Source organism: Pseudophryne corroboree, chromosome 9 (assembly GCF_028390025.1).
Source record: "Pseudophryne corroboree isolate aPseCor3 chromosome 9, aPseCor3.hap2, whole genome shotgun sequence".
NCBI lineage: Eukaryota > Metazoa > Chordata > Amphibia > Anura > Myobatrachidae > Pseudophryne > Pseudophryne corroboree.
This window is the reverse complement of record NC_086452.1, coordinates 399,282,129-399,307,821: the sequence shown is the minus strand read 5'-3', so window position 1 is coordinate 399,307,821 and position 25,693 is coordinate 399,282,129. Positions and strand designations below refer to the sequence as shown.

At 47.2% G+C, this 25,693-nt stretch overlaps 1 protein-coding gene across 3 annotated transcripts in view; it reads left to right on the top strand.

Moving 5' to 3' along the window:
- Positions 1 to 25,693, top strand: part of FAM107A (family with sequence similarity 107 member A) — a 555,305-nt gene that overhangs the window by 388,949 nt on the left and 140,663 nt on the right. The window contains exon 1 of one of the 3 annotated variants that reach the window (XM_063940887.1): positions 24,163 to 24,289. The exons of 1 other annotated variant lie outside the window; for it this stretch is intronic. In XM_063940887.1, the coding sequence (XP_063796957.1) occupies positions 24,208 to 24,289 (82 nt within the window). In that variant the 5' untranslated portion in view covers positions 24,163 to 24,207. Of the gene's footprint in view, positions 1 to 24,162; positions 24,290 to 24,677; positions 24,850 to 25,693 lie in introns of those variants that run through there. One more of the 3 variants, XM_063940888.1, reaches the window with a different exon arrangement.

Below are 25,693 nucleotides of genomic sequence, written 5' to 3'. Positions count from 1 at the left end.
GTCGGAGACCAAGTTGATTGCAGCAGGATTTTTGTTAGCAGTTGGCCAAAACCATGTGCACTACAGGGGGGGCAGATTTAACATGTGCAGAGAGAGTTAGATTTGGGTGTGGTGTGTTCAATCTGCAATCTAATTTGCAGTGTAAAAATAAAGAAGCCAGTATTTACCCTGCACAGAAATAAAATAACCCACCCAAATCTAACTCTTTCTGCACTTTATATCTGACTCCCCTGCAGTGCACATGGTTTTGCCCAACTGCTAACAAAATTCCTGCTTCGATCAACTTGGAATTACCCCCTATGTACTAAACTTTTGAATAGCATTTACTATGCCTTTTTTGTTAATGTTTAATGGCCCTCATTCCGAGTTGTTCGCTCGCAAGCTGCTTTTAGCAGCTTTGCACACGCTAAGCCGCCGCCCACTGGGAGTGAATCTTAGCTTATCAAAATTGCAAACGAAAGATTAGCAAAATTGCGAATAGACACTTCTTACACAAACACTCCCAGCGTTCGCCCAGACACTCCTCCGTTTCTCCAGCCACTCCCGCGTTTTTCCCAGAAACGGTAGCGTTTTTTCGCACACACCCATAAAACGGACAGTTTCCGCCCAGAAACACTCACTTCCTGTCAATCACATTACGATCACCAGAACGAAGAAAAAACCTTATAATGCCGTGAGTAAAATACCTAACTGCATAGCAAATTTACTTGGCGCAGTCGCACTGCGGACATTGCGCATGTGCATTAGCGACTAATCGCTCCGTTGCGAAAAAAATATAACGAACGAACAACTCGGAATGACCCCCAATATCTGGGTGGGTTTTTTTGCCTCACCCTGTATATTGTTAGTATAGAAAAAATAAGATTTTACTTACCGGTAAATCTATTTCTCGTAGTCCGTAGTGGATGCTGGGGACTCCGTAAGGACCATGGGGAATAGACGGCTCCGCAGGAGACAGGGCACTTTAAGAAAGAATTAGGAATACTGGTGTGCACTGGCTCCTCCCTCTATGTCCCTCCTCCAGACCTCAGTTAAGGAAACTGTGCCCGGAAGAGCTGACAGTACAAGGAAAGGATTTTGGAATCCAGGGTAAGACTCATACCAGCTACACCAATAACACCGTATAACTCGTGATAAATTTACCCAGTTAACAGTATGAACAACAACAGAGCATCAGAAAACCCTGATGCAACCATAACATAACCCTTTTTTAAGCAATAACTATATACAAGTATTGCAGAAGAAGTCCGCACTTGGGACGGGCGCCCAGCATCCACTACGGACTACGAGAAATAGATTTACCGGTAAGTAAAATCTTATTTTCTCTAACGTCCTAGTGGATGCTGGGGACTCCGTAAGGACCATGGGGATTATACCAAAGCTCCCAAACGGGCGGGAGAGTGCGGATGACTCTGCAGCACCGAATGAGCAAACACAAGGTCCTCCTCAGCCAGGGTATCAAACTTGTAGAACTTTGCAAAAGTGTTTGAACCCGACGAAGTAGCTGCTCGGCAAAGCTGTAATGCCGAGACCCCTTGAGCAGCTGCCCAAGAAGAGCCCACCTTCCTTGTGGAATGGGCTTTTACTGATTTTGGAGGCGGCAATCCAGCCGCAGAATGAGCCTGCTGAATCGTGTTACAGATCCAGCGAGCAATAGTTTGCTTTGAAGCAGGAGCACCCAGCTTGTTGGATGCATACAGGATAAACAGCGACTCAGTTTTCCTGACTCCAGCCGTTCTGGCTACATAAACCTTCAAAGCCCTGACTACATCTAGTAACTTGGCATCCTCCAAGTCACGAGTAGCCGCAGGCACCACAATAGGTTGGTTCAAATGAAAAGATGACACCACTTTTGGCAGAAATTGCGGACGAGTCCGTAATTCTGCCCTGTCCATATGGAAAACCAGATAGGGGCTTTTATGTGACAAAGCCGCCAATTCTGACACATGCCTAGCCGAAGCTAAGGCCAATAGCATGACCACCTTCCACGTGAGATATTTTAACTCCACGGTTTTAAGTGGCTCAAACCAGTGTGATTTCAGGAAACTCAACACCACGTTAAGATCCCAAGGTGCCACTGGTGGCACAAAAGGGGGCTGAATATGCAGCACTCCCTTTACAAACGTCTGAACTTCAGGAAGAGAAGCCAGTTCCTTTTGAAAGAAAATGGATAGGGCTGAAATCTGGACCTTAATGGACCCCAATTTTAAGCCCAAAGTCACTCCCGACTGTAGGAAGTGAAGGAAACGGCCCATGATAATGTTTAACCGTCACGTCCTTCCTAGCCTTTATTAGCGTAGGAATAACCTCATCCGGAATACCTTTTTCTGCTAGGATCCGGCGTTCAACCGCCATGCCATCAAACGCAGCCGCGGTAAGTCTTGGAACAGACAGGGCCCCTGTTGCAACAGATCCTGTCTGAGAGGCAGAGGCCATGGGTCCTCTGTGATCATTTCTTGCAGTTCCGGATACCAAGTTCTTCTTGGCCAATCCGGAACAATGAGTATTGTTCTCACTCCTCTTTTACTTACGATTCTCAGCACCTTGGGTATGAGAGGAAGAGGAGGAAACACATAAACCGACTGGAACACCCACGGTGTCACTAGTGCGTCCACAGCTATCGCCTGAGGGTCTCTTGACCTGGCGCAATACATTTGTAGCTTTTTGTTGAGGCGGGATGCCATCATGTCCACCTGTGGCAGTTCCCAACGACTTGTAATCTGTGTGAAGACTTCTTGATGAAGTCCCCACTCTCCCGGGTGGAGGTCGTGCCTGCTGAGGAAGTCTGCTTCCCAGTTGTCCACTCCCGGAATGAACACTGCTGACAGTGCTTATACGTGATTCTCCGCCCAGCAAAGAATTCTGGTGGCTTCCGCCATCGCCACCCTGCTCCTTGTGCCGCCTTGGCGGTTTACATGAGCCACTGCGGTGATGTTGTCTGACTGAATCAGCACCGGTTGGTTGCGAAGCAGAGGATCCGCTTGACTTAGGGCGTTGTATATGGCCCTTAGTTCCAGAATATTGATGTGCAGACAAGTCTCCTGACTTGACCACAGACCCTGGAAATTTCTTCCCTGTGTGACTGCCCCCCACCCTCGGAGGCTTGCATCCGTGGTCACCAGGACCCAGTCCTGAATGCCGAACCTGCGACCCTCGAGAAGGTGAGCACTCTGCAGCCACCACAGAAGAGACACCCTGGCCCTGGGCGATAGGGTGATCAGCCGCTGCATCTGAAGATGCGATCCGGACCACTTGTCCAACAGATCCCACTGAAAGGTCCTCGCATGGAACCTGCCGAAGGGAATGGCTTCGTATGACGCCACCATCTTTCCCAGGACTCGCGTGCATTGATGCACCGACACCTGTTTTGGTTTTAAGAGGTCTCTGACCAGAGTCACGAGCTCCTGAGCCTTCTCTGCCGGGAGAAAAACCTTCTTCTGGTCTGTGTCCAGAATCATGCCCAGGAAGGGCAGACGCGTCGTAGGAATCAGCTGTGACTTTGGAATATTCAGAATCCAGCCGTGCTGTTGAAACACTTCCCGAGAGTGTGCTACGCTGATCAGCAACTGCTCTCTGGACCTTGCCTTTATGAGGAGATCGTCCAATTATGGGATAATTGTGACTCCTTGCTTTCGCAGAAGCACCATCATTTCTGCCATTACCTTGGTAAATATTCTCGGTGCCGTGGACAGACCAAACGGCAACGTCTGGAATTGGTAATGACAGTCCTGTACCACAAATCTGAGGTACTCCTGATGAGGTGGATAAATGGGGACATGCAGGTAAGCATCCTTTATGTCCAGAGACACCATAAAATTCCTCTCTTCCAGGCTTGCAATGACCGCTCTGAGCGATTCCATCTTAAACTTGAACCTTTTCAGGTAAATGTTCAGGGATTTTAAATTCAATATGGGTCTGACCGAACCGTCCGGTTTCGGTACCACAAACATTGTGGAATAGTAACCCCTTCCCTGTTGAAGGAGGGGAACCCTTACCACCACCTGCTGGAGATATAATTTGTGAATTGCCGCTAACACTATTTCCCTCTCTATGGGGGAAGCTGGCAGGGCCGATTTGAGGTAACGGTGCGGGGGCATCACTTCGAATTCCAGCTTGTATCCCTGAGACACAATCTGTATAGCCCAGGGATCCACCCGTGAGCGAACCCACTGGTGGCTGAAATTTCGGAGACGCGCCCCCACCGATCCTGGCTTCACCTGTGGAGCCCCAGCGTCATGCGGTGGATTAAGTGGAAGCCGGGGAGGACTTCTGTTCCTGGGAACTAGCTGTATTGTGCAGCTTCTTTCCTCTACCCCTGCCTCTGGCAAGAAAGGACGCACCTCGGACTTTCTTGCCTCTTTGTGAACGAAAGGACTGCATTTGGTAATATGGTGCTTTCTTAGGCTGTGAGGGGATATATGGCAAAAAATTTGACTTCCCAGCCGTAGCTGTGGAAACTAGGTCCGAGAGACCGTCCCCAAACAATTCCTCACCCTTATAAGGTAAAACCTCCATGTGCCTTTTTGAGTCGGCATCACCTGTCCATTGCCGAGTCCACAGGACCCTTCTGGCAGAAATCGACATTGCATTTATTCTAGAGCCCAGTAGGCTGATGTCTCTCTGGGCATCTCTCATATATAGGACAGCGTCTTTTATATGCCCCAGGGTCAGTAATATAGTATCCTTGTCCAAGGTATCAAGTTCCTCAGATAAAGTATCTGTCTATGCTGCTACAGCACTACACATCCAGGCCGACGCAATTGCCGGCCTTAGTATGGTACCTGAATGTGTATAAACGGACTTCAGGATACCTTCCTGCTTTCTATCCGCAGGATCTTTTAGGGTGGCCGTATCCTGTGACGGCAGGGCTACCTTCTTAGATAAGCGTGTCAAAGCTTTGTCTACCCTAGAGGAGGATTCCCAGCGTAACCTGTCCGCTGGCGGGAAAGGATACGCCATAAGCAACCGTTTGGAAATCTGCATTTTTCTATCTGGAGATTCCCAAGCTTTTTCACATAACTCATTTAACTCATGTGAAGGGGGAAAGGTCACCTCATGCCTTTTTTCCCCAAACAAATAAACCCTCTTGTCAGGGACTGGGTTTTCCTCTGAGATGTGCAATACATCCTTCATTGCTATAATCATGTAGCGGATGGCTTTAGCCATTTTAGGCTGCAACTTTGCATCATCGCCATCGACACTGGAGTCAGAATCCGTGTCGATATCTGTGTCAACAATTTTGGATAGTGGGCGCTTCTGAGACCCTGACGGCCTCTGCGCTGTAGGATCAGGCATGGGTTGAGACCCTGACTGTCCCAAGGCTTCAGCTTTATCCAACCTTTTATACAAGGAAGTAACATTATCATTTAAAACCTTCCACATATCCATCTAATCGGGTGTCGGCGCCGTCGGCGGCGATCCCACATTCATTTGTACCTGCTCTGCTTCCACATAGCCTTCCTCGTCAAACATGTCGACACAAGCGTACCGACACACCACACACACAGGGGATGCTCTATTTGAGGACAGAACCCCCACAAGGCCTTTTGGAGAGACAGAGAGAGAGTATGCCAGCACACACCCCAGCGCTATATGACCCAGGAATTACACAGTAACTTAGTGTTTACCCAGTAGCTGCTGTATATACTGATTTTGCGCTAAATTTATGTGCCCCCCCTCTCTTTTTACCCTTTTTCTACCGTGAATCTGCAGGGGAGAGCCTGGGGAGCTTCCTCTCAGCGGAGCTGTGGAGAGAAAATGGCGCTGGTGAGTGCTGAGGAAGAAGCCCCGCCCCCTCAGCGGCGGGCTTCTGTCCCGCGATTTTGTGTAAAATAATGGCGGGGGCTCATGCATATATACAGTGCCCAACTGCATATATGCTGCTTTTTGCCAAGAGGTTCTCAATTGCTGCCCAGGGCGCACCCCCCCCCCCCCTGCGCCCTGCACCCTACAGTGACCGGAGTGTGTGGGTGTAATGTGGGAGCAATGGCGCACAGCTGCAGTGCTGAGCGCTACCTCATGTGAAGACTGGAGTCTTCTGCCGCCGCTTTTGACGTCTTCTTGCTTCTCACGCCGGCTTCTGGCTCTGCAAAGGGGGACGGCGGCGAGGCTCCGGGATCGGACGACCAAGGGTGCGTTCCTGTGTTCGATCCCTCTGGAGCTAATGGTGTCCAGTAGCCTAAGAAGCAGGACCTATCTTCAGTGAGTAGGGCTGCTTCTCTCCCCTCAGTCCCTCGTAGCAGAGAGTCTGTTGCCAGCAGATCTCTCTGAAAATAAAAAATCCTAACAAAATACTTTCTATTTAGCAAGCTCAGGAGAGATCACTAAGGTGCACCCAGCTCATCCGGGCACAGATTCAAACTGAGGTCTGGAGGAGGGACATAGAGGGAGGAGCCAGTGCACACCAGTATTCCTAATTCTTTCTTAAAGTGCTGTCAAAGTCAGAAAAATATCTCTATGCACACTGCCATATTTGCACCTCATTCAGGTCCGCGCTGCGCATGCGTGCGCTCTCCCGTGAGTGCGCATACCCGCTGTTGCGTGCACCCGCTGGTGCTCGGTATGCGTATTTACGGTAAAGTTTGTGTAGTCGTAGCGTGCGACTCAATCGTTACATATTTTCACTAATAAGGTATTTTATAGATCATGGTCCCTTTGATAGATTCTGAAAGTTTGGTTAACATAGCATGTTCCTGAACGGAGAGATTCCTCTTTGTATTGTACGAAGGGTCTAACAGGGGTCATACAGTAGTGTTTGGTACCCATCGGAAGAGTATTTAAATAGCAATATTCCGGTGTTGGTTTGGAGCGGATTAATCGCTCGTGCGAATAGTTATGGACATAAGAAGTTTATGTCCATTTACTATTATTTGTTCTTACTTAGTCATGCGGCGGGAAACCCAGTATCCCACCCACCTGAACAGTTGGAAACAGTCACAGCCCACCTGTATGAATCAACCTATGACCTTTTGTTATAATGCGAAGCCGAATTCCTGTGTCCAATGGACAATGAGATTGTAGGGACCATTGAATTGTATTGTGTGTGGGGCATAAATAGGCAAGCCGACCATATCCAACCTCACTCTCATCAACGGTTCTCATTGCTGATAATCGGGAGCTGGATATCGAGGCGCATGCGATCGTTCCCCTTGTGCGTAAGTTTTCTCCGTAATCATATTGTCTTACTGTGAGCCATCTCTCTCTCTCTCTCTCTCCCTACTCTTTCTCTCGTATTTTCCTTTAATTGTATTGTATTGTATTTCCCGTGTAGTTATCTGGTTAGTTGGTTTATGTTATATTGTAGTGTATCATTTGTACTGTGATTCCTTTTGCAAGTATAATAGTTATAATACATATAATAGGTTTTGGACCCTAAGCCCAGGTATCTGTGTATTCTTTATAGGGTTAAGTATTCTCCGAGCGTCGGTGACGCTCAAGCAGCTTTGTAGTTAATCAGGTTACACCAGGTTGCACTTACACTCTGTCTCTACACTAAGGTATACTGTGTATCTCATTGTTAAAGGTATAGATATAAAGGTTTTAACGTTGTAAGCGTCTGCACCGCTGGTGATCTCCTCGTGGTCCCGAGCGTACGCTACGCTATAGCGAATCATTACGTTAGTCGGCAGCCAATAGCGTGCCTGCCTGTGATCACTGGGCCGTAAGCGAACGTGACGCTTGAGCGTCTCGACTACGGTTGAGCGATCGCTACACAACTTGCGTACCCTTACGGTACTTCTTACGTAGATAGCGTACAGTGTTCTTAGACCTCTTAAAGTGTTTTATATACGATAAATATTTAGCTTTATCAATTGGCGGCTCGCCCGTCCTTCACATATCTGCACTAGGTAGATCAGCAGACATTATCCCTCAGCAAAGGGCGGGAGGTTGTATCCCTCGTAGTGCTGACAGGATAAGCGTCTGCTTCGCTTAGGTAAAGAGTGCTGAAGGAATCCGGGAACCGGAGGTAAGAACAAAACGCTAGTGCCTTTTAAAACTGTTTATTTTTCTGTCTTGCGTACACACGCACGCACACACATATATATCTGCATTTCTTTTTCTTTTTCATTTTCGTATATCACTCTCCTGTCTGCCAGTTTTATAGTTGATAGAAGTGCTAAAAGAGATTTGCCGTTATTTCATAGTTTAAGAGTAAAGGTAATATAGTTAAAAGATAGACAAACACACAGTTTTCCCTGGGAGATAAGGCGAAGTTAGTGTGTTGTGTGGTAGATGATCAAGGATCATCTACATTGATAAAAGTATAAATTGTGTTACGGTGGATCTTTGCTTTGCGTATACGTGTCTCTAACAAAGACTTGCGTACGCAATCCAAAGGCCGACGCACGCAGCGTACGTTACGCAACGGAGCGTCCGGTTACGCCCACGTAGCTCAAGTCACGATAAGTTGATTTTTAATGCAAAGCGATAAATAACGCAAAGCGATAAATAACGCGAGGCGAGAAATAACGCAAGTCTATTTTTGGGTGTCCGAAATTTAATTAACAGATCCTGCTCCTAATTGGTAACACACCTGATCTAAAGAAAAATTTCTGCGCAGAAATAGAAATAGAAACAAAAGTGTACATGTGATGAGTGAGTGTTTTTTACAATTTTTAAAGGCTGAACCACAAGAAAAGTCGAGTACTCGTGAGGTACATGCGTGTAAGTGACGTGCACGGTGGCTAGGGAGGCATCCCTGGTTAAATATACAATTTTGAGCATTAGAGTATAGCAGACCAGGAGGTCATACTGTAACAAGACCAGGAGGTCATAGCAGACCAGGAGGTCCAGGTACAGCCGACAAGGAAGTCCGCTATACAGTTCACAGGCACAACACCGAAAAGGGTTGGTGCAACACCCATATAGGCCATATAAGCTCTGGCTGAAGGAATTCGCAGCCGTAATTTTCGATTCCATTGGTCTTTCCGTACATAAGCTTAGTTGTTTGTGCACTGAACGATTGGACCGCACGTAATTGTGTACATTAGTTAGTAATCTGACCTAATACCATTAGAGTAAAGGGGTCACAAACGCTATTTGTACACTCTAACGTGATTTGTGTAATTTTTTTATTTTAAGGGAAGTTTGCTGCTCACTCAGGAACTATCCAGCAACCAATAGTTACTGGAAAGAGTAAGTGTTCTTCGGATAACCCTCGCAGGTTCCAGTAAATAGAGGTTCAGGTCGCAGGGGCCCTAGGTCGAGTACGCCAGTACCATATCGGTGTGATCAGGTCGTATTGGTCGGCGTGGGCGAGTGAGTGGGGTACTCGGTAAACCGCCACCGTCAGCCTATTGTGGACATTTGGTTTTGCGTAAGGGTTGGCTAAATAAAGCAACACTTTCGAACTATGGGGGCCACTTGTTCAGGTAGGGGGCGATCAACCTCGGTTCGGGTTGATTCAGTGGTCCGACCAATTGGGTCGGCCAGGTATATAATGTGTGAGAAATACGGAAGTCACACAGAAACTTTATGTGATGAATGGGAGAGAATGACTGTACATGACGGGGAGAAATTCCCAAGAGTAGGGAGCTTCAGCTCCGAAGTGTTACAAAATTTAAGGAGTAGGATATGTCTCATAAAATCAACAAAGAGACGAATCCAGCATTATGATTATTTACAGTTGTGGCAACAGGAAGGTGAGATACAGAGAGGTTTGGCTCAGGCGGCGGGATCTGGCTCTAACAGAAAACTGATTGCCACGGCCCCACCGCCACCATATATATCAGGAGAGAAGTTGATTACGGAGAAAGACGCACTAAGGTGTAACACAAAATCACTTAGTAACTGTGTAAATGTTAATGATAATGTTAACCCATTAACCCATGCAAGTATTAACCCGTGCAAGTTGTACCCTGTTTTGAACTTTCCTCAGGAGTGTGATCAAGAGGACGAATCGGCAACGATTTCAGCGCTCTCTCTAGCAGCCACCATAGCAGAGACCACAGTAGGCACAGCTCCACCCACGAGATTAGTAAAGGCCCCTAGCGGAGGGATAGGTGAGGTCGTATCAACTGGTAAGTACGGCACCATGCATTATGCTGAGACTATTTCACCACAGCCTGTAGAATCTACACAGAATGAGGTTGTTAGAATTACACCTGTTAGAGTAATAGCAGTGCCAAATGGGAAAACAGACACATCAGGAGCCACTCCCATTAGGAACATTGCCATGTACACTCCATTTTCCCGAATGGAATTAAGGACCATAGTGTCTGAATTTCCTGACCCTAGAAAAGGCTTAGTTGCCAGTCAAAAATACATCAGAGACTTAGGTAACACTGTAGAGCCCAACAATAAAGACTGGCAGATATTGCTGAGAGCATGTTTACCCTCAAATGTCGACGCAACTCAATTTTTAGCTGATTGCGGACTAGATCATGATGTACCTCTTACAGATGTGTACAACCAAGATAATGTGAAAAGAATAAACTTGCAGTTAAAAGAGTATTTCCCAGCAGTAGCTAAATGGAATAAGATATTCTCCATTAAACAGAAGGAGTCAGAGACAGCTGCAGAGTATTTTCACAGAGCATTTTTAGAAATGGCAAAATACACAGGCATAGAGGACATTAAAACAGACACAAACCATCGGGAAGTAGCAGTATCGGTACTGATGGATGGTTTAAAAGAGTCATTGAAGACTAGGGTACAGACCACACAACCATGTTGGCGAGGTCTGTCTGTGGCTACTTTGAGAGAGGCTGCTATTGATCACGATAGAAACATCACCAGACACAGGGAACAACAAGGTGATAAATTAATGTCAGTAAGTATACAGGCTCTGACCACAAGGCAGCCTTTGTTTGTATCACCAAATCCTGTGGGTAAGTCAAGTATGGTTACCTGTTATTCTTGTCACAAACAGGGACACATGGCACGAGATTGTAGAGTAAAGAATCCACGAAACTCATACCAACCCCCTAGACAACGACACGACACACGACATTGGGATCGGGGTCCACAGAAACGGAGTTATGAGCCACATACAGGGGAAACAAAAAGATATCCCCCGAACAGAGACTGGCATGCCTCTGGTAGTTCCCAGCTAACTCCCTCACAAGTAGTTGCTGCCAGCGGGATTCAGGAAGGTCACCATACCCAATAGGGGTGTGGCCATACCTGTAATCTGCAGCCAGTAAAATTAATTGCCAACCTTGGAAGTGAACCCGAGATCGCAATTAATGTAGCTGGTAAAACTTTAAACTTTCTTGTAGACACAGGGGCGGCCAAGTCAGTGATAAATTCGACAGTGGGCATGAGAACCACTGGTAGGACAATTCCAGCCATGGGAGTAACAGGAGTAGTCCAGCACTACCCTGTTAGCAAACCAGCCGAGATTACAATAGGGCCTTTGCATACCAAGCATTCCTTTTTGCTGGCTGCATCGGCACCAACCAATCTCCTGGGAAGAGACTTACTGTGTAAAATGGGGTGCGTCATTTATTGTACTCCTGAAGGTGTATTCTTGGACATACCTGAGAAACACGCTCAGGAAGTGCGAGACATGTTAGACTCCCCATCAAAATTAATGTCACATACCATTATGACAAATAGGAATCCATCCCAAATAGAAGAGATGACATCTCAGATACCAGAGTCACTTTGGACAAAAGACGGACAAGACACTGGATTAATGGCAAACGTAGCTCCAGTAGTTGTACAAGTAAAAGATGGTAGGATAGCTCCAAAAATCCCACAGTACCCTCTGAAGCCAGAGGTGGAGTTAGGAGTTTACCCAGTAATAGAGCGCTTGCTACAACAGGGCATTCTGGTAAGAACGTCCAGCACTGCCAATAGTCCCATCTTCCCTGTTAAAAAGAGTGGGGGGAGGGGTTACAGACTAGTGCAGGATCTAAGGGGGATTAACAAAATAGTTGAGAGTCAGTTCCCCGTAGTGCCAAATCCAGCTGTCATCCTAATGCAAATCCCTCCCACTGCCAAATTTTTCACTGTTATTGACCTCTGCTCCGCTTTCTTTTCGGTACCTCTGCACCCTGACAGCCAATATTTGTTTGCATTTACATACAGAGGAGTCCAATACACGTGGACTCGATTACCCCAAGGTTTCATAGATAGTCCAAGTATATTTTCTCAGGCTTTGCATGATTGTTTACAGTCTTTCCAACCAGACAGTGGATCAGTATTGATACAGTATGTGGACGATTTACTGCTGTGTTCAGATTCACTGGAAGCATCTCTGAAGGATACGAAACAGCTCCTGTTTCATCTTTCAGACACCGGACACAAGGTGTCCAAAGACAAGTTACAATTATGCCAAACTAAGGTAAAATATTTGGGACACTGTCTAACACAAGGACTGAGACACCTGACCGCTGATAGAATCCAAGCAATTAGAGACATGACTCTGCCACAAACCCAGCAACAGATCAGAACGTTTTTAGGAATGTGTGGGTATTGCCGTAATTGGATCCCAGGGTTTTCCATTTTGGCGTTACCTTTGCAGGAAATGGTCTCCTCAAACAAACCTGATAGGATTTCGCATACAGACGAGTCCGAAACAGCATTTGAGAGACTCAAACAGTGCCTAACACAGGCACCAGCACTAGGTATGCCAGACTATGGGAAACCCTTTGAACTATACGGAACAGAAAGTGCTGGTTGCGCGGCAGGTGTACTAACCCAAAAACACGGTGATGCCAGTAGGCCAGTTGCATATTACAGCGCTCAGCTAGACACGGTAGCGCGATCCCTCCCCACATGCTTGCGAAGCGTTGCTGCGATAGCATTGCTAGTGACAAAAAGCGAAGATGTCGTGCTAGGCCACAACCTCACAATCCATACGCCACATGCAGTATCAGCCTTATTGAATTCTGCCCAAACCAGACACGTCTCATCAGCGAGGTTTACAAGATGGGAATTGGCACTAATGGCCCCCGTAAACATCACCATAAGGAGATGCAGTGCATTAAATCCTGCAACGTATCTCCCAGGTGTGCCTGGTCAGGCACAAAGGTTGGAAGGTGAGAGTGATGGGGAAGGAGGATTTAATATAAAGGAAGATACACATGATTGTATGGAATATTTGACCCAAAATTTTACCGCAAGGCCTGACATCAGTGACAACCCACTGGAAGATGCAGAACTCACGTTCTACACGGACGGTAGTTGTCATAGACAGTCAGACTCGGGAGACTTGTGTACTGGATACGCAGTCGTAGATGACCAAGACACCATAGAAGCGGAACCGCTAGGCCCACCTCACTCAGCCCAGGTTGCTGAACTGGTCGCCCTAACCAGAGCATGTGAATTGGCTAAGGGTAAGTCAGCCAATATCTACACCGATTCTAGATACGCATTCGGGGTAGTCCATGATTTCGGAGCCCTATGGCGTCTCAGAAATTTCATGACGGCCGCTGGTACACCGGTAGCGCATGCAGCTCACATAAAAAGGCTTCTAACAGCGATACAGGAACCCGACAGAGTGGCTGTTATCAAATGTAAAGCACACACATATAGCCAAGACCCGGTATCACTTGGTAACAGCCGAGCAGACGAAGCTGCTAAGTTAGCAGCTGCTACCCCCATACAGACAGACACCACACAATTGATGGTATTTAATACCATTAACACACAGAAGTTGTGTGAAATGCAAAATTTGTGTTCCACACAGGAAAAGGCAGTCTGGAAGGCAAAGGGATATGGCCAGGAGTCCTCAGGACTCTGGACGGATGGACATGGTAAACCAGTGGCCCCCAGAGCATATCTTCCATGTCTGGCTGAGGCAGCTCACGGGCTGACTCATCTAGGCAAGGAAGGGATGTGCAAATTGGTGAGGGCATATTGGTGCGCCCCAGGATTCTCCTCTCATGCGAGTAAAAGAGCAATGTCATGCCTTACCTGTTTGAGAAAGAATATTGGAAAGGCAATACCTACAGAACCATCCCATATCCCACCTGCCGGCGGCCCTTTCCAGGTAATACAAATTGACTTTATACAATTACCCCCTTGTCGGAATTTGAAATATGTACTTGTTTGTATAGATGTTTTCTCAAATTGGGTCGAAGCATTTCCTGCGGCTACAAATACCGCTATGTTTACTGCTAAGAAAATTGTGCAGGAATTTGTATGTAGATATGGTATCCCTAGAATAATCGAAAGTGATAGGGGTACCCATTTTACAGGTGATGTCTTTCAAGGAATGTGTAAGTTGATGGGAATTGATAGCAAGCTGCACACTCCGTACCGTCCACAGGCGAGTGCGAAGGTCGAAAGAGTGAACAGCACTATTAAAAATAAATTGAGTAAAGTGATGGCAGAGACAGGATTGACAAGGCCAGAAGCTTTACCCATTGTATTGTACAGTATCAGAACCACTCCCAGGTCCCCTCTTAATCTGTCTCCCTTTGAAATCTTGTTTGGTCGACAACCGCATGTCATGATTAACCCTCAGGATGATTTGAAATGTAACAATGAAGTAACTATAAAGTACTTGATTAACATGAGTAAACAGTTAAGGAATCAAAATGATAATCTGAAGTTGGTGATTCCTGATCTACCTGATAGTAATTGTCATGACATTGAACCTGGGGATTATGTAATGATACGGAATTTTCTACGCTCAGGTTGCCTTATTGACAGATGGGAAGGACCATACCAGGTCTTATTGACTAGCACTACAGCATTGAAGGTTGCTGAGAGAGAGATTCGGGTCCATTCATCCCACTGCAAGAAGGTTGCTGATCCAGAGAAGTCCCGTGATAAGGAACAGACGGTAGAGGTTGTATCACTGGAGTGTCTGTTCCAGGAGGACTGAGGCGGCACCTGAGCCTTGAAGACCGAGAGCTGTTGTCGACTCCCCACTCCCTTTTATTGTTTTCCTCCACTTCCCATCCCCTCTCCCTCAAATTTCTTTTTCCTCCTTCTCATTCTTCTCCGTTTCCTCCTATAAGATGGACTTGCCCCAAGAGACTGTGATCCGGATTTTCCTGTTGACCATGATGTTGACCAGAGCAGTCTGTTCCGGCGAGAGTACCATGGAGGTCGATAGAGGTTCTGGAATGGGTTCTGATGATAAAGATGGAGGCGTAGTTTTCCAAGATCAACCTAACCAACAAGCAAAGGCGAGTATCAGAAAACGATCCGATAGCATTGACCATAGAAGGAATTGTGACGGATTGTTAGCTGAGGAAAACTGTATCTGTAGGCTCTGTAACAATGTCATTGAAGATGGGTGCATTAAGAAATGCCAATCCAGTTTTAATATCCATATGGACCGGCATCCATTGAGTGACTATCACTCCTTAGTGGGTAATGTGTTAAACAAAACAGATTGTTGGGTATGCTCTCAAGTACCTCAAGGTCATAGCAAATCAGGGCTAGTACCATTTCCTTTAACGATAGGGGAGGTACTTGAGTTAAATGGTGGGAGACCGGTGGACAGGAGGTTTAATATCTCCAGCCCTCCTAGTTTGAAGCTCCACCAATACCATGTGGATAGGTCCCTATTATGTTTCAACATCTCTAATCCCAGAAAGCCGGGAAATTGGGAAGTGTCATGGAGTAACCACACCATGACCTTTTCGCATAGAGCAGATAGAATGCCTACAGATACAGAGCTTGTACGCCACATAGCCAGTAGAGGAAAATCTTTCCGGTATAGGTACACCTTAGGAAATAGGATTACGAGAGTTGGAGAAGTATCACCAGGATACTGTGCACATATCGTACAACCTGATACGTGTATTAAGCAGATGGAAGAATTAGGGTTAGGAGATTTCACCTGGAAGGTGTGGAATATGGTTATGTCCTTCTCCGTCCCATATGTTCTCCCCGATGATGCATATTTCATATGCGGGAGAAAGGCGTACAAGTGGCTTGCCCCAAACTCTGAAGGATTGTGTTATATTGGAAAAGTATTGCCTGAAGTAATGACTGTAACACATGATAAAATGAAAGACATACATCGTGGTGCCCAAGCTCCTTATACTCACACCCATTACGAGCACGTTGTTAAAAGGCACCTGATAGAGAAGACAGAGCATCCGGCCTCTGATCTGATAAGTGAATCCACCGGGATTCAATTCTTAATCGCGTTAGATTTCACCCGCACCGCTAGAGGAGTGCTAAATTATAAATACATATCGGCGCTCGCAAATTTGTTAGATAATATCACTGAAATGTATGATGACACGTTTAGATATACTGGAAGGGAACTTCAAGCTTATAAAACAGAACTGGTGCAGCATAGAATGGTTCTTAATTACCTCACAGCAGTGACAGGCGGATATTGTGTTACATTGGCAACACAGTACGGCGTGAAGTGTTGCACGTATATCACGAATAGCACCGAGGATCCGGTCGAGGTCATAGACCAAAAGATGGACGATATTCTCCAATTGAAGTGGGAATTTCGCCGAAAACACAATCTCACTCTTGCTGCTGTAGGTAATGAGCTGACTGGTTGGGTGTCATGGTTGAACCCGCGAAATTGGTTCTCCGGTTTGGGAGACTGGGCTCAAGGAGTCATAATGGATGTTGGGAAGTTTCTCCTATGTATCTTAGGTGTTGTCATATCGATTGGATTGATATTTAGATGCGGTCAGGCTTTAATGAAGTGCAAACATCGTACCAGGGTAATGAGTTTGAGGAGTGAGGAAACTGTAATTAACCTGGATTTGATTTATGACCCAATGATAGAAATAATGATGTAATGAAAATGCGATTATACGGTCCGTTTCTTTCACCTGTTTTTCTGGCTTTTCTCCAAGATAAAAAGACCCACTTGGACGAGGAAGTTGACGAGACGCTATACAGACAACGGATAGACCAAAGAAGAAGTTTTGACCACTTGAGATATGGACATTTGATGAACTTTGCCATGGATCCCCAGTTTCCCTAGAATTCTTAAACTTACGCTAGCCCAACATTTTTTGTAAATCTAATGGCATTGACAAAGCTTTTTGCTCACACCTAATGGGCAACACAGCGCAAAGAAGACGACTTTCAACTGATACCGAACAAAACTTCAACCGACAGATGTACATTAACCTGACATAGAATACCACCGCATTTACCGTAATTATGTCTTTTCTTCATTTCTACAACCCTCAGGTAATGACACACATAGTATAGGGAATACAGGCACAGATATCAGCAATCACATATTCCCCCATTCATGTATCATCAACTAAAATGTGCTCCCCATTTTGTTCAAAATCCGAAAAGAGCTCGGTAAAGTTTGACAGCCCATCCACAGACCCGTACCACGGGATAAGAAGGAATTCAAATGTATACTTCGCAATACCTCGAAGCTTGATTTACAACACGTACGGCACGATGATACTTGACCCCCCAAACATGGACTCATACACACATGCTTCTGCTATCTCACTAGGTCATACCCTCTTCCCACCTACTCCTCTCTCCTCCCTTACCCAACCATGGAAATGAATTAACCCCTGACATATATATATTTTTCTCCTTTTGAAATGTTTTAGAAGGTGGCAGTTATTATTGACTGCCAAAGGGTGGACTGTCAAAGTCAGAAAAATATCTCTATGCACACTGCCATATTTGCACCTCATTCAGGTCCGCGCTGCGCATGCGTGCGCTCTCCCGTGAGTGCGCATACCCGCTGTTGCGTGCACCCGCTGGTGCTCGGTATGCGTATTTACGGTAAAGTTTGTGTAGTCGTAGCGTGCGACTCAATCGTTACATATTTTCACTAATAAGGTATTTTATAGATCATGGTCCCTTTGATAGATTCTGAAAGTTTGGTTAACATAGCATGTTCCTGAACGGAGAGATTCCTCTTTGTATTGTACGAAGGGTCTAACAGGGGTCATACAGTAGTGTTTGGTACCCATCGGAAGAGTATTTAAATAGCAATATTCCGGTGTTGGTTTGGAGCGGATTAATCGCTCGTGCGAATAGTTATGGACATAAGAAGTTTATGTCCATTTACTATTATTTGTTCTTACTTAGTCATGCGGCGGGAAACCCAGTATCCCACCCACCTGAACAGTTGGAAACAGTCACAGCCCACCTGTATGAATCAACCTATGACCTTTTGTTATAATGCGAAGCCGAATTCCTGTGTCCAATGGACAATGAGATTGTAGGGACCATTGAATTGTATTGTGTGTGGGGCATAAATAGGCAAGCCGACCATATCCAACCTCACTCTCATCAACGGTTCTCATTGCTGATAATCGGGAGCTGGATATCGAGGCGCATGCGATCGTTCCCCTTGTGCGTAAGTTTTCTCCGTAATCATATTGTCTTACTGTGAGCCATCTCTCTCTCTCTCTCTCTCCCTACTCTTTCTCTCGTATTTTCCTTTAATTGTATTGTATTGTATTTCCCGTGTAGTTATCTGGTTAGTTGGTTTATGTTATATTGTAGTGTATCATTTGTACTGTGATTCCTTTTGCAAGTATAATAGTTATAATACATATAATAGGTTTTGGACCCTAAGCCCAGGTATCTGTGTATTCTTTATAGGGTTAAGTATTCTCCGAGCGTCGGTGACGCTCAAGCAGCTTTGTAGTTAATCAGGTTACACCAGGTTGCACTTACACTCTGTCTCTACACTAAGGTATACTGTGTATCTCATTGTTAAAGGTATAGATATAAAGGTTTTAACGTTGTAAGCGTCTGCACCGCTGGTGATCTCCTCGTGGTCCCGAGCGTACGCTACGCTATAGCGAATCATTACGTTAGTCGGCAGCCAATAGCGTGCCTGCCTGTGATCACTGGGCCGTAAGCGAACGTGACGCTTGAGCGTCTCGACTACGGTTGAGCGATCGCTACACAACTTGCGTACCCTTACGGTACTTCTTACGTAGATAGCGTACAGTGTTCTTAGACCTCTTAAAGTGTTTTATATACGATAAATATTTAGCTTTATCAGTGCCCTGTCTCCTGCGGAGCCCGTCTATTCCCCATGGTCCTTACGGAGTCCCCAGCATCCACTAGGACGTTAGAAAAAGCTCATTTCATTCTAACTATACCTAGTTGCATTGAGGGGGGGGGATGGGTGCTAATTACCCAGTACAGGGCTTCTTGGAAGGTGCCGATGGGGGCACAGGTCCGTTGACCTCCTTCCTTCCTTACATGTCAGCCGGCAGCTGCAACCTCTTTCACCAGCCCAGCTCACATTGCTCGGTGCTGGACTGCAGTAGGCCCAGTGAGGCTGCTGCAGCTTAGTGCAGCAGACTCCTCTGGCTGGAAGTGGGAGCAGCAATCACACTGATCACGCCCCCCCTCCTGGATCTGACCCTGGCTGAGGGACACATGGCACCCCCCACTGCAGGTAAAGTATTTCCTACACTTATTTGTTTTTAAAGGGGGCATGGCCACACCTCTGCAATCAGGCCACTCCCCCTTTCATTACCTAGACCCGGCAGTTTGCTAAACACCACTATGGGGGTCATTCCGAGTTGTTAGCTCGTTATTTTTTTCTCGCAACAGAGCGATTAGTCGCTAATGCGCATGCGCAATGTCCGCAGTGCGACTGCACCAAGTAAATTTGCTATGCAGTTAGGTTTTTTACTCACGGCATTACGAGGTTTTTTCTTCGTTCTGGTGATCGTATTGTGATTGACAGGAAGTGGGTGTTTCTGGGCGGAATCTGGCCGTTTTATGGGTGTGTGTGAAAAAACGCAACCGTTTCTGGGAAAAACGCGGGAGTGGCTGGAGAAACGGAGGAGTGTCTGGGCGAACGCTGGGTGTGTTTGTGACATCAAACCAGGAACGACAAGCACTGAACTGATCGCAGATGCCGAGTATGTCTGAAGCTACTCAGAAACTGCTAAGAAGTGTCTATTCGCAATTCTGCTAATCTTTCGTTCGCAATTTTGATAAGCTAAGATTCACTCCCAGTAGGCGGCGGCTTAGCATGTGCAAAGCTGCTAAAAGCAGCTTGCGAGCGAACAACTCGGAATGACCCCCTATATGCAGAGGCATTTTAACAGAGGGGACCCGTGTGCAGTCTCCAATTAGGCCCCCACCTGTCCGGCGGTGCAGTAGACTCTGACATTCTGCATTGCTCCAGAGTCTACAGTACATGCGCAGGTCTCCGGGAACAAGGCGACCACGCCCTGTTCCCGGGGACATCTCTACTGTGCATACACAAATCACTGGAAAATAGCCGCAGCGCTCATTTTCTGAGTGATATTTGCCGCTCTACAGCCAGTGCCGGGCCGACGGAGAAGTGAATATAATTAAATGAGTGCAGGGTGTGCGGTGTGTGGGCCCCCATGGACCCAGGGCAGTGTCGGACTGGGGCATGAAGGGCCCACCGGGGGGATGCAGTGGTAGGGACCCATGTTTAGAGGTGTGGCCACTCTCCAGAGGGGATGTGTTCAGCCTCCACAGAGGCTTGGCTAACCATTAGGGAGTGCATGGTCTGGGCCCCTTAATATATTTATATAGTAAATACTGCTAGTGCATGCATGATAATGTACCAGATTAATAACAGCAACGCACTGTAGAAAATACAAAATAGTTCTGTGCAGTATAAGGTAACACATCAGGGCCGGCGCCACCATTAGGCAGCTTTAGGCACTTGGAGGGCGGCACTGTGTTAAGCAAAAAAAAAAAAGATTATGTGACAGGATGTGCACCGGCGGGATGTGAGGCGCCTGTTCACCTGGTGTAGTTGTTTTTTTTTTCGTGTGAACTCTGGAGGAGCTCAGGCTGCAGTGCACAACAGCTGTGTAACATGGAAGCTGCTGGCACGGAGGATGTACCGATGCAGCGGGGGAGGGTGGGGAGGACCAAGCCTGGCACGGCCTGCTCTGCCCAGCTCCCGCCCGGAGGACAGTGCAGTGCCCTGATTCGCGGGGATTTAGGGGCGGAGCCCAATGCCGTGAAGTGCCCGCCCCCATCAGATGATTGGAGACCTGTGCTGCTGTGCTCCTGTAGTAAACAGGTAGTGTAACTCTCTGTCTCTCTCTGACACTCTATCTCTCTCTCCCTCACTCTCTTCCTGACACTCTCTCTCTCTCTCTCTCTCCCTCACTCTCTCTCTCTCTCTGACTCTCTCTCTCTCTCTCTCTCTCTCCCTGACATTCTCCCTCACTCTCTTCCTGACACTCACTCTCTCTCTCCCTCACTCTCTGACACTCTCTGTCTCTGACACTCTCTCTCTCTCTCCCTGACATTCTCCCTCACTCTCTTCCTGACACTCTCCCTCACTCTCTTCCAGGCACTCTCTCTCCCTAACTCTCTTCCTGGCACTCTCTCCCTCAGTCTCTCTGACACACATGCTCCCTCTCCCTGACACTCTCTCTCCCTCACTCTCTTCCTGGCACTTTCTCCCTCATTCTCTCTTCCTGACACTCTCTCCCTGACACTCTCTCTCCCTCACTCTTTTCCTGGCACTCTCTCCCTCACTCTCTTCCTGGCACTGTCTCTCCCTCACTCTCTTCCTGGCACTGTCTCTCCCTCACTCTCTTCCTCGCACTGTCCCTCACTCTCTTCCGGGCACTCTCTCTCCCTCACTCTCTCTTCCTGGCACTCTCTCTCCCTCACTCTCTTCTTGGCACTCTCTCTCTCCCTCACTCTCTCTTCCTGGCACTCTCTCTCTCTCCCTCACTCTCTCTTCCTGGCACTCTCTCTCTCTCCCTCACTCTCTCTTCCTGGCACTCTCTCTCCCTCACTCTCTCTTCCTGGCATTGTCTCTCTCTCTCTCTCTCTCTCTCTCTCTCTCTCTCTCTCTCTCTCTCTCTCCCTCCCTCTCTCTCTCTGACTCACTATGTCTGGGGCCTTCCCCTGCCTCCCCCTCATGCATTGGTCGTTTCCCTGCCCTGATGATCAAGATTCGCTCCCTCCGCCGGCTCTTGGGCATAGCTGCATGCCCTAATTTACACAGTGCTGCAAGTATGGCGGTACGGCGTACCTGTAAGAAAATCCCACCAGGTACGCTGTACCGCCAGGCCGCCACCTTGCAGACACCGGGTCTTGGAGAGAGGAGAGCACAGCATGCGCCTCTCCTTTCCTGCCTGCGGGTCCAGCAGCGATGGCGTGCACTGAGCCGGTTCGTGAGCCAATCAGAGCTCGCGGACCGGCAGACAATCAGGAGCTGCTGCTGCTGGACCGCAAGCCCTGATTGGCTCGCGGACCGGCGCCAGTTCAGCAGACCGGACTGAGGGCAGGAGAGGGACAGGAGGAGCAAGTGCTGCGCTCTCCTCTCCCCAGCAGAAGATAGTGCCAGTCCCAGGCAGCAGCAACAACGGTAAGTTGCACTGCTGGGGCATATCTGGTACTCTGGGGGCATGTGTATCTGGCACTGTGGGTGCATATCTGGCCCTCTGGTGACATGTGTATTTGGCACTGTGGGGGCATATCAGGCACTGTGGGGGCATGCGTATCTGGCACTGTGGGGGCATATCAGGCACTGTGGGGGCATGTGTATCTGGCACTGTGGGGGCATGTGTATCTGTCACTGTGGGGGCATGTGTATCTGGCACTGTGGGGGCATATCTGGCACTATGGGTGCATATCTGGCACTGTGGGGCATATCTGGCACTGTGGGGGCACATCTGGCACTGTGGGGCATGTATATCTGGCACTGTGGGGGCATATCTGGCACTATGGGGGCATATCTGGCACTGTGGTGCATATCTGGCACTGTGAGGGCATATCTGGCACTGTGGGGGCATGTATATCTGGCACTGTGGGGGCATATGTGTATCTGGCACTGTGGGGGCATGTATATCTGGCACTGTGGGGGCATATATATCTGGCTCTATGGGGGCATGTATATCTGGCACTGTGGGGGCATGTGTATCTGGCACTGTGGGGGCATATATGTATCTGGCACTGTGGGGGCATATGTGTATCTGGCGCAGTGGGGGCATATCTGGCACTGTGAGGGCAAATGTGTATCTGACACTCTGGGGCAATGTGTATCTAACACTCTGGGGCAATGTGTATCTGGCACTGTGGGGGCATATATGGCACTACTGGGGGCATTTGTGTATCTAGCACCATGGGGCATTTGTGCATCTGGCACCGTGGGGCATTTGTGCATCTGGCACTGTAGGAGCATATCTGGCACGGTGGCGGCGTATTTGGCACTGTGGGGGCATATGTGTATCTGGCACTATTGGTGTCATAAGTGTATCTGGCCTCCCCATATGTGTATCACGCCCCCATTTTTATTGGCCACGCCCCATGTGGCATTTGGCCACACCCATTTTTCCGCCGCACGCGCGCGCACACAGTACCTCTAAGACATTTTTTCTACTTACACCACTGAATTTACCACAGTATTACTTATTGCGTAAAATCAAGACGCTGTTGTAAAAATCAGTGGTTGAGTGGTGGTTGATATCGGTTACAGCCACATGTTCTGTTGCCCTAAGTCCCTTTCCTGGAGGTTGCCTATTGTCATCTCCTCCTGTGCACAGTCTATGATGGCACACGGCCTCACACACTGACAGCAGGGCGATTGTAAAACCAACGTATGTGTTACACATACCGGGCTATGAGTCCTGGCATAGTGTACTGTAGCGGGCAAAATTTGCCTAGGGTGCTGAGAAACCTTGCATCGGCCCTGCATGTAATGTATCATTGAAGTGCACAGTCTGGAACTTTGATCCCTAGAGGGGAAGGGGGGGCAGGCAGTGGGGCCCACCGGTGGTTTCCCCTGTACCCCTGTGGGCCAGTCCCGTGTGCCCTGCACCCATTATAGATATATACGCCAGTGGCAGTATGTATCAGTTTTTAGGGCTACCGTATGACTACTCCTGCGATACGAATGATAGAAAGAGGCAACACAGAAATAGAGGGATGCAATGATCTGCGCAATGCGCTGTCGCCTTATATTCCAGCAATATGAATCATTAGAAAGTAGCAGCACTGAGCTGAAAGCATGCAATGCTCTGCACACTGTGCAGACTTCTTATGCTTCTTGTGCTATAAATTGTAGGAAAGTGGCAACACAGAGCTGGAAGGATGCAATGATCTACACGTTGTGTGGGCTTGTAATCCTGCAATATTGCAGAGTCCTGGGGAAATGGTTTTGTTGTAGCTGAATGCTGGCAGCAGGGGAGGGCTCAGGCTATACAGTACCACAGTCAGGTGACTGCCTGCTCTCTCACACAAAACATCTTGCACAAGTGAGAGCTCTGCAGTTCTCCAGGCTACACACAGGGCTGCAGGGGCTGGGGGCAGGCAGAAGAAGTGGTCCACAGTGCGGGGTGGGGGAAGCACAGAAGGGGGGTTGCAGTCATCATGTCACAGAAGTGGTTTGACCGGGTGAGAGTGCCTGATTCTGCAGGGACTGGGATGCACAGAGCCATGTTGGTCAAGTCTGGTAAGCAGGTGTTTCTGTATCCATCTCATAACCTGGGACACATTGTTTCATTCATTAAATTCATCTGGATCGGTCTTCTTGCTGCTGCTGCTGCTGCTGCTGCTGCTGCTGAATGATCTTGGAAACCCAACTGCTGTTAGTCCCGATGCAGCTGCATGAGAGCCTGATACCAGATTAGTGCCTGACTGTTCTGATTCCATGTGCTGCTGCAGCACCTTTATTATTATATAGTCAGTGTGTGATTGCTTGTTAATGCTGGGCTTCAGGGTCTGCGAGAATGAATGAAGCTGTCCCCTGTTTAATATGCTGATTTTGTCCCAGTGTGCGATGACTTGAACAGAGCAAGCACCTCAGAGAAGAGAGGGAGGGGGTGAAAGAGAGATGTTTCATGGAGAGATAAGGGAGAAGTGGAATGTAATATCCATGCTGGTGAGAAGTAGAGTACATCACTGCCCTGGAAGTGGGAATCCCCTTTGGATCCCACTACCAGCTGCCTGCTATATGGCTAAAGGATGGATGGACCCAAAATCTCAGGCTTAAGCCTTCACCATTGTGCGCAAGTAGGTAAAATGACTATAGGTAATACATATACTGTGTATGTATGTATGTATGTATATATATATATATATATATATATATATATATATAGGGATAGAGCTAGATATTTATGTATGTGTGTATATATATATATATATATATATATATGTATATACATACTGTGTGTGTGGGTGTGTATGTATATATATATATATATATATATATATAAACAGTTTCTTATATAGCGCAGCATATTCCGTTGCACTTTACAATTAGAACATTAGAACAACAGTAATAGAACAAAACTGGGTAAAAACAGACAGACATACAGGTAGAAAGGCATATATACATATATATGTAACACACACACACACACACACACACACACACGCACATGTATTGTATATATAAAAACACAGGTTTCTTTTGAGGTCAGCAGAGGTTGAGGAGCTCACCTGTCCCAGGGATTTCTCTGTTATGCTTGGCTTGGCATATCTTTACATCTTGATAGTATTAGCTGTAATGTTTGTGTTTGCTCAGTGCTGCAGGTTCTTATGCTAACAAAAGTAATCTGCCAAATGTGGCAATTTGTTTTGTTTTTCTTAAAATAAACCATGAATGTGTAACCGTATGTAATCCATGGGTTACCTTCTGCTCTACAAACGTACCTAATCCATTGGTTGTCTACGGCTCTACAACTTGCTGGGTCAATAATTACTGTGTAACCTACGACCAGGTACTTCTTGTGTAACACAGGGAGAGGACTTTGTTGCACATTTACATAGGTTTAGGAGACGGTATGTTAACTGTGTATTATTGTGTGGACTCGGACAGCTCCTTTACAACTGAGAAAGTTGGAAAATGTAT